Source organism: Priapulus caudatus, unplaced genomic scaffold, assembly GCF_000485595.1.
Source record: "Priapulus caudatus unplaced genomic scaffold, Priapulus_caudatus-5.0.1 Scaffold1595, whole genome shotgun sequence".
NCBI lineage: Eukaryota > Metazoa > Priapulida > Priapulimorpha > Priapulimorphida > Priapulidae > Priapulus > Priapulus caudatus.
Window position 1 is genome coordinate 29,350 of NW_014578656.1, and position 7,500 is coordinate 36,849.

At 48.4% G+C, this 7,500-nt stretch overlaps 1 protein-coding gene across 1 annotated transcript in view; it reads left to right on the forward strand.

Annotated features, from left to right (window-relative positions):
- The window catches only part of LOC106817099 (epidermal growth factor receptor-like), a gene marked incomplete in the record, with an annotated part of 39,873 nt that overhangs the window by 21,661 nt on the left and 10,712 nt on the right, over window positions 1-7,500 (forward strand). The window contains 8 exon segments of the mRNA XM_014821746.1: window positions 54-192; window positions 742-939; window positions 2,161-2,356; window positions 2,470-2,500; window positions 3,859-4,054; window positions 5,412-5,571; window positions 6,121-6,333; window positions 6,877-7,028. Coding sequence (XP_014677232.1) covers window positions 54-192; window positions 742-939; window positions 2,161-2,356; window positions 2,470-2,500; window positions 3,859-4,054; window positions 5,412-5,571; window positions 6,121-6,333; window positions 6,877-7,028 — 1,285 coding nt within the window.

Below are 7,500 nucleotides of genomic sequence, written 5' to 3' on the forward strand. Positions count from 1 at the left end.
CATCATCATCATCATCATCATCATCATCATCATGATTATTTATCTTCCTACAGTGCTGGATGGTCGCATGTGTCACCCTGAGTGTTCATCGGACGGCTGCTGGGGCAGTGAGGACGACGCCTGCCTGAAGTGCGCTCACTACAAGCTAGAACCGGAGGGACTGTGCATGCACAGCTGTGACGTCCGAACAGGGTGAGTGACGTCATATAGGCTAAGAATATCTGAGCTTAGCTCTCTCTTCACGCCTCCCAGATTGTTGTTTTGCTTAATTGTTTCTGATTGTGTAACTCGTCGTAGCCCATATACAAGATTAAATTACTTCTCTTGTTGTAATCTTTATAATTTGTTGGAGCCAATATTACATTGAACGTTCGTTTGTTTTAATCTGTATAACTTGTCACAGCACATTTAACATTGAACGTTCGCTTGTTTCAGCCTGTATAATTCTTTACAGACCGTGTAACATTGAACGTTTACTTGTTTCAGCCTGTATAATTCTTTACGGGCCGTGTAACATTGAACGTTCACTTGTTTCATCCTGTATAATTCTTTACGGGCCGTGTAACATTGAACGTTCGCTTGTTTCAGCCTGTATAATTCTTTACAGACCGTGTAACATTGAACGTTTACTTGTTTCAGCCTGTATAGTTCTTTACGGGCCGTGTAACATTGAACGTTCACTTGTTTCAGCCTGTATAATTCTTTACGGGCCGTGTAACATTGAACGTTCACTTGTTTCAGCCTTTATAATTCGTCGGAGACCATCTGTAGTTACTGTCACCCCGAGTGTAGCGGCACGTGTTCCGGTCCGGGTGCGGACAAATGCGAACAATGCAAGAACGTCAAAGATGGCCCCTACTGCCTCGACGAGTGCCCCCTGGTGAAATATCTGAACAGCACGTCGGGTGTTTGCATGCCCTGCGCAGACTGCAAGCTAGGGTAAGTCTCTATAAGTGAAATGTGACGTGTTGCATGATTTACTGTCGGACTCCCTGATTTGACATATGCAGGAGTCCGTGTGACTCCCTGAAAATTCTGCCATACAAACTAGTTTGTTCCAGAGCACGGCCGCGCGGAATTGCCGTATTTTTTCAGCTAATGTCCAAAGAAAATTTGGCAGACGTGCAACTGCATGAATCTTAAAAATAAGCACATGCGTTATTGTTAATATCTTTAATTTTGAACTTCAGACTACAGACTCCCTCATTTTGCTGCGGACTCCCTCTTTTTGAGGGTAGGGAGTCCGCTGGAATCCCGTGTTCAAAAGTTAATTTCTACCCCTGTTGCGTGGTCGCTTTGGAACCGAGTCTGGAAACCCAACCAGTCCAAAAACAAAACCAGCCTACCACAGTATTCTATGTAGTAAAAAATCCTTATATCCTCAAAAAACATTATATCCTCCTTAAATCCTTGATAAGGGTTGTTACAGTAAATATTCCTGATCTCAAAATTTCAATTTCTACATTATAACCAAATATATAATCCATAAAATTTGGTCAGTTTTCTGATTGTCAGTCAGAATGCTGAGATCTAACGCGTGTATGTGCGGAATATGATACTAATATTAATACTCGATCATTTTGCGTGTGACCGTAAACCCCACTCTGTGGATATCTAAGGGACATATCCATCTTCAATTTACATTTCTGCCACTGCTGCTCCTTTTTCAACTCTCTCGATGTCAATCAGAATGCTTATATCTTAACGGCCTGTCACACCTACCCGCGATCACGCTCGCGCTCCCACTGCAACCTGAAAACTATGAAAGCGCGAGGAAAAGTGCAGTAAGGTCTCTGAGAACGAGTTGGTGACGCAGTGGAGACTGTCAAGGACGGAAAAGGGTCGCCATGAGCTACCTTGAGCGCCAAACCTCGGCGCTTGTGTAGTTTCGAATCAATACAAGCGCAGCCGGTCGGCGCTCTGATAGAGCAGTGTAATGACGCAGTACAGTCGCCGTGGCAGCGCAAAGCGAACTACATGAGCGTATCGTGGACGTAGCAACAACGCATAGAACGCAGTGAGAGCTTAATAAGCGAGTCAAGAGCGTACTGTAAGCTACTGTTCATACTCCTGTCACACCTGTCACACATACTGTTAACTGTTAACGTTACTGTTAATGTTACTGTTAACGTGTCTGTGTTATGTGGTTTCACCTCATAGGTGTACGGGCCCGGAGACGTGGCTGGGAGAAGGAGGCTGCAACGCCTGTCACCTTGCCATTGAGACCACCGGTAGAGAGACGGAGTGGGAGTGTTTGCCGCGGGCGATGTCACACAGTTGTCCCGCGGGCACCTACTATACCCTGGTGCGCTACGACCGCCACCTCCTGCTGCAAGATGACAACACGGAGATGACGGTAAGCAGGGTATATCTGAAATCTTTACTTTTTTTACACGCGTTGTTTTCATTTCTAATTTTATAGGTGAATATGAATATGAATATGAATATGAATATGACGCATGCTTGAAGGGGGATGGGGGATCTATTTCAAAATTTATAGGTGAGCATGGATAATATCTTGAGTAATAGTAATAAAAATAATAATAATAGTATGATGTAAATTTGACGTACGTGTGACGAAAATGTAATAGCGTGTTTGGTGCATGGGTGAAGGGGATGGGGAACCTATCTTCAGCGTCCTTGTATATGTTATATACGTGCTCCACTAGCTTCTCTCACCGTTACTCAAACGCCCCCTTTTTCTCTGTCCACTTCCTCTCTCCCCCTCTCTCCTTCTGTCTGTCTCTCTCTCCCTCTCCCTTTCTCTCTCCCTCCCTCTTCCTCTCTCTCTATCTCTCTATCTCTCTCTATCCCCTTTCTCCATCTCCCACCTCTCTCTCCATCTCCCCCTCTACCTATCTCTCCATCTCCCACCTTTCTCTCTCTTATCCCCCCTCTCTCCCCCTCTTTCTTTATCTCTTCTCTCTATCCTTCTCTCTCTCTCATGTATCTCTCTACTCTCTCTCTCTCTGCGCTCCTCTTCCCATTCCCTCTCTCATTCTTCTCCCCTCCATCCCTCTCTCACTCTGTCTCTCCTCTCTCACTCACTTTCTCTCGCTCTCTCTCTGCAGGCGTGTAGGGAAGTGTCAGTCCTATGTAGGTGAGAGCTGTGGACGGAGACCGGAGGCAGATCTGCACGTGTAAGTACTACAGGGACGAGGCTACGGGACTATGTGAATCACGTGTCCAGAGATGACCTACCTGAGAACGACAGTAACGTCTGCTCGCTCTGCTCGTTCGAGTGCGACGCGGATGGTTCCTTGTGTGTAGGTGTGTTGTGTGTGTGTGTTGGTGTGTGTGTTGTGTGTGTGTGTGTAGGCTGTGTGTGTGTGTCCGTGCGTGTGTGTGTGTTGTGTCGTGTGTGGTTGTGTGTGTGTATATAAGAATGTGTGTGTGTGTGGTGTGTGTGCGCTCGTGTGTGTGTGTTGCGCGCGTGTGTGGGCTGTTGTGCGCGCCGTGTGTGTGTGTGTGTGTGTGTGATGTGGTGTGTGAGCCAGGTGTCGTGCGCGCGCGTGTGTGTGTGTGCCTTTATTGTCACTAATTACTTTAAAGTAAAAGCTTTGAAACTTGATTAATAAAAAATTCGAAGGTAAATTAAACAATATATCATTACAGAGATAATTAAGCAACGAAATTTCGGCTTTCTTGCATCTTGAACTGTGTCTTGAACTGTCTTCTGTTCCTGAATCATGAAATATTTACCCCGTATTATTCTGTACTCTCTTACCCTTAGTACCCTAATCACACAATGTAAATGATCCCCGTCAATGAATCCCGCATCCCAAAAATAACCACCCCTCTTCCTCAACAGTAAATAAACACTCATCGTCATCGTCATCGTCTCTCTCTCTCGTACAGCATGTAGGGGTCCCACGTCGCTGGACTGCCTCTCTTGCCGCAACATGAAGGTTTATCTTGACGAGGAAGAATCGCAGGAGGCGGAGGAGGGCGAAGGGATCGCGCGATTTAGCTGCACGGCCGGAGTGTCGCCAGACCGGCCGTACGAGACGAGGCGGCCGGAGGAAGGAAACGTGTGCTCAGCACGCCGGTCAACGTAAGCTACTCACTCTCTCACCTTGTTGTCTTCTTCTCTCTTCTGAGGCAGCGCCTGTCGCTCTCTCTCGCCTCTCTCTCTCTCGTCTCTCTCTCTTCTCTCTCTTCTCTCTCTGCTCTCGTTTCTCTCTCTCTCTCTCTTCTCTCTCTCTCTCTCTTCTCTTTCTCTTCTCGTTCTCTCTCTCTTTCTCTCTCTCTCTCTCTCTCTCTCTCTTTCTCTCTCTCTCTCTCTCCGCTCTCGCTCTCGCTCTCGCCTCTCTTCTCTCTCTCTCGTCTCTCTCTCTCTTCTCCTTCTCTCTTTCATCTCTCTCTTTCTCTCTCTCTCTCTCTCTCTCTCTCTCTCTCTCTCTCTCTCTCTCTCTCTTTCTCTCTCTCTCTCTCTCTCTCTCTCTCTCTCTCTCTCTCTCTCTCTCTCTCTCTCTGCTCTCTCTCTCTCTCTCTCTCTCTCTCCTCTCTCTCTCTCTCTCTCTCTCGCTTTCTCTCTCTCTCTCTCTCTCTCTTCTTTCTTCTCTCTCTCTCTCGTCTCCTTCTCTCTCTCTCTTTCTCTCTCGTCTCGCTCTCGCTCGTCGCTCTCGCTCTCGCTCTCGCTCTCCTCTCTCATCGTCTCTCTCTTCTCCTCTCTTGCTCTCTATTTCTCTCTTCTCTCTCTCTCTCTCTCTCCTCTCTCTCTCTCCTCTCGCTCTCTCTCTCTCTCGCGTCTCTCCTCTCTCTCTCTCTCTCTCTCCTCTCGACTCTCTCCTCTCTCTCTCTCGCCTCTTTCTCTCTCTCACTCTCTGCTCTGTCTCTCTCTCGCGCGGCTCTCTCTCTCCCTGTCTCTCGCTCTCTTTCTCTTTCTATTTCACTCTCTCTCTTTCTCGCTCTTGCTCTCTGTGTTTGCGTGCACACACAATGATGACGTCTGTTATTCGCGTGTACTTGCGGCGGGCCCAGTGTGCCCATCATCGTCGGCAGCGTTGTTAGTGACGCTGCAGTTGTTTGCCGATGCACACACAATGATGACGTCTGTTATTCGCGTGTACTTGGCGGCGGGCCCGCGTGGCCCATCATCGTCGGCATGCGTGTTAGTGACGTTGAGTTGTTTTGCGTGCAACCACAATGATGACGTTTTGTTATTCGCGATTATTTTTACTTTTTTGAAAACGGGGGCGGATCCCAGCTGTGCTATCATCCGTCGGCAGGTGGTTGTGCGTACGGTTACGTGTTTGTGTGCACACATAATGGATGACGTGTCTGTTATAGCGTGTGTACTTGCAGTCGGACCCAGCGGGCCATCCCTCTCGTCGGCAGCTGTTTAGTGACGTATGTTGTTTGAGTACACACACACAATGATGACGTCTATTGTTCGCGTGTACTTGCAGCGGACCCAGTGTGCCTATCATCGTCGGCAGCGTGTTGGGGATCATCCTCGTCATCGGTATCATCCTCGTCTGCTTCGTCTTACCAGTGTCGCAAGAAAGCGCGCAGTCGGAGGAGGCGACGATGAAGATGACAATACGCATGACGGCATCGACGAGCGTGGTAAGTTACCCCCCTTCTACCTCGGCGTGATGGGATGCCCTCCCTTCCGCTCCCCCTACTTCTTAGACTAAGACTAAGTCTAGAGTCTATCCTTAGGTTACCCTCACATACACTCCCTCTCACAGCTCTACCTATCCCATTCGCCACATTCACCACTTACTTAGTCAGCGAACTCTCTCTCTCTCTCTCTTTTCCTCTCTCTCTCTCTCTATCTCGCTCTCTCTCTCTCTCTCTCTCTACCTCTCTCTCTCTCTCTCTTCTCTTACTCCTCCTCTCTCTCTCTCGCTCTCTCTCGCTCTCTCTCTCTCTCTCTCTCTCTCTCCCATTCGCTCTCTCTCACTATGTTTCTCTCTCTCCTTCTTTTTTCCTCGCGCGCTCTCGGCCCCGTTCTCTCTGCTCGTCCTTTTCTCCCCTCCCTCCCTTCTTCGGTTTCCTTCTCCCTTCTCCCTCCCTACTCCCTCTCTCTCTCCCCCTCACTAACCTCTCCCTCTCTCTCGTCCCCCTCTCTCTCTCCCCCCTCACTAACCTCTCTCTCTCTCTCCTACGCAGCCGCTGACGCCGACCAACGCCACGCCCAACATGTCGCGGCTGCAGATCATTAAGGAAGCCGACCTCCGTAAGGGAGGAATCCTTGGCTACGGAGCGTTCGGCACCGTCTACCAGGGCGTGTGGATACCGGAGAGAGACACGGTGAAGATACCGGTAGCCATCAAGGTGCTGCGCGAGGGAACGAGCGCCGACAGCAACAAGGAGATGATAGAGGTGAGAGCTGCGTCATGGTGTTATCGTATCGTGTTACATCGTGTCGTATCATGTTACATTGTGTCGTATCATGTTACATTGTGTCGTATCGTGTTAAATTGTGTCGTATCATGTTACATTGTGTCGTATCATGTTACATTGTGTCGTATCGTGTTAAATTGTGTCGTATCATGTTACATTGTGTCGTATCGTGCTACATTGTGTCGTATCGTGTTACATCGTGTCGTATCGTGTTACATCGTGTCGTATCGTGTTACATCGTGTCGTATCGTGTTACATCGTGTCGTATCGTGTTACATCGTGCCGTATCGTGTTACATCGTGTCCGTATCATGTTACATCATGTCGTATAATGTTACATCATGCCGCGTCTGTTATATCATGGTGTCATGACTGCTACATAATAGTGCCATCATACACATCATAATATACACTATCCTCGCGTATATATATATATATATATATATATATACTTTCATCTATACGCGTATATTTACGAAGCGTCGGACATTCACCGCTGCGACTGTTATATTTCCACCACCAGGAGGCGCAGGTGATGGCGAGCGTGGAACACCCGAACCTCGTTCGTCTGCTAGGCATCTGTCTTGCGGCACAGATGACCCTCGTGACCCCGCTGATCCCACTCGGCTGCCTGCTGGTCTATGTGCGCTCGAACAAGGACAAGATCGGCTCGAGGTAAGCCTCATCTTGCTTCTCCTTCTCTTTCTTCACCTCCTCCTCCTTCTTCTCTTCTTGCGCATCGTCCTCCTCTTGCTTCTCCTCTTCTTACTCCTCTTGCTCTGCTTCTTCCTTATTGGCCTCCTTTTCTTCTCCTTCGTCCTCTTTCTCCACCTCATCCTCTACATTTTTCGTTTTCTTTCTGCTCCTCTTACTCTGCCTCTTCCACAACCTCCTCTTCCACAACCTCCTCTTCCACAACCTCCTCTTCTACAACCTCCTCTTCCACAACCTCCTCTTCCACAACCTTCTCATCCACAACCTCCTCTTGCACAACCTCCTCTTGCACAACCTCCTCTTGCACAACCTTTTCTTGCACAACCTCCTCCTCCACAACCTCCTCTTCCACAACCTCCTCTTCCACAACCTCCTCTTCCACAACCTCCTCTTCCACAACCTCCTCCTCTTCTCTCTTTTTCTTCCATCTCTT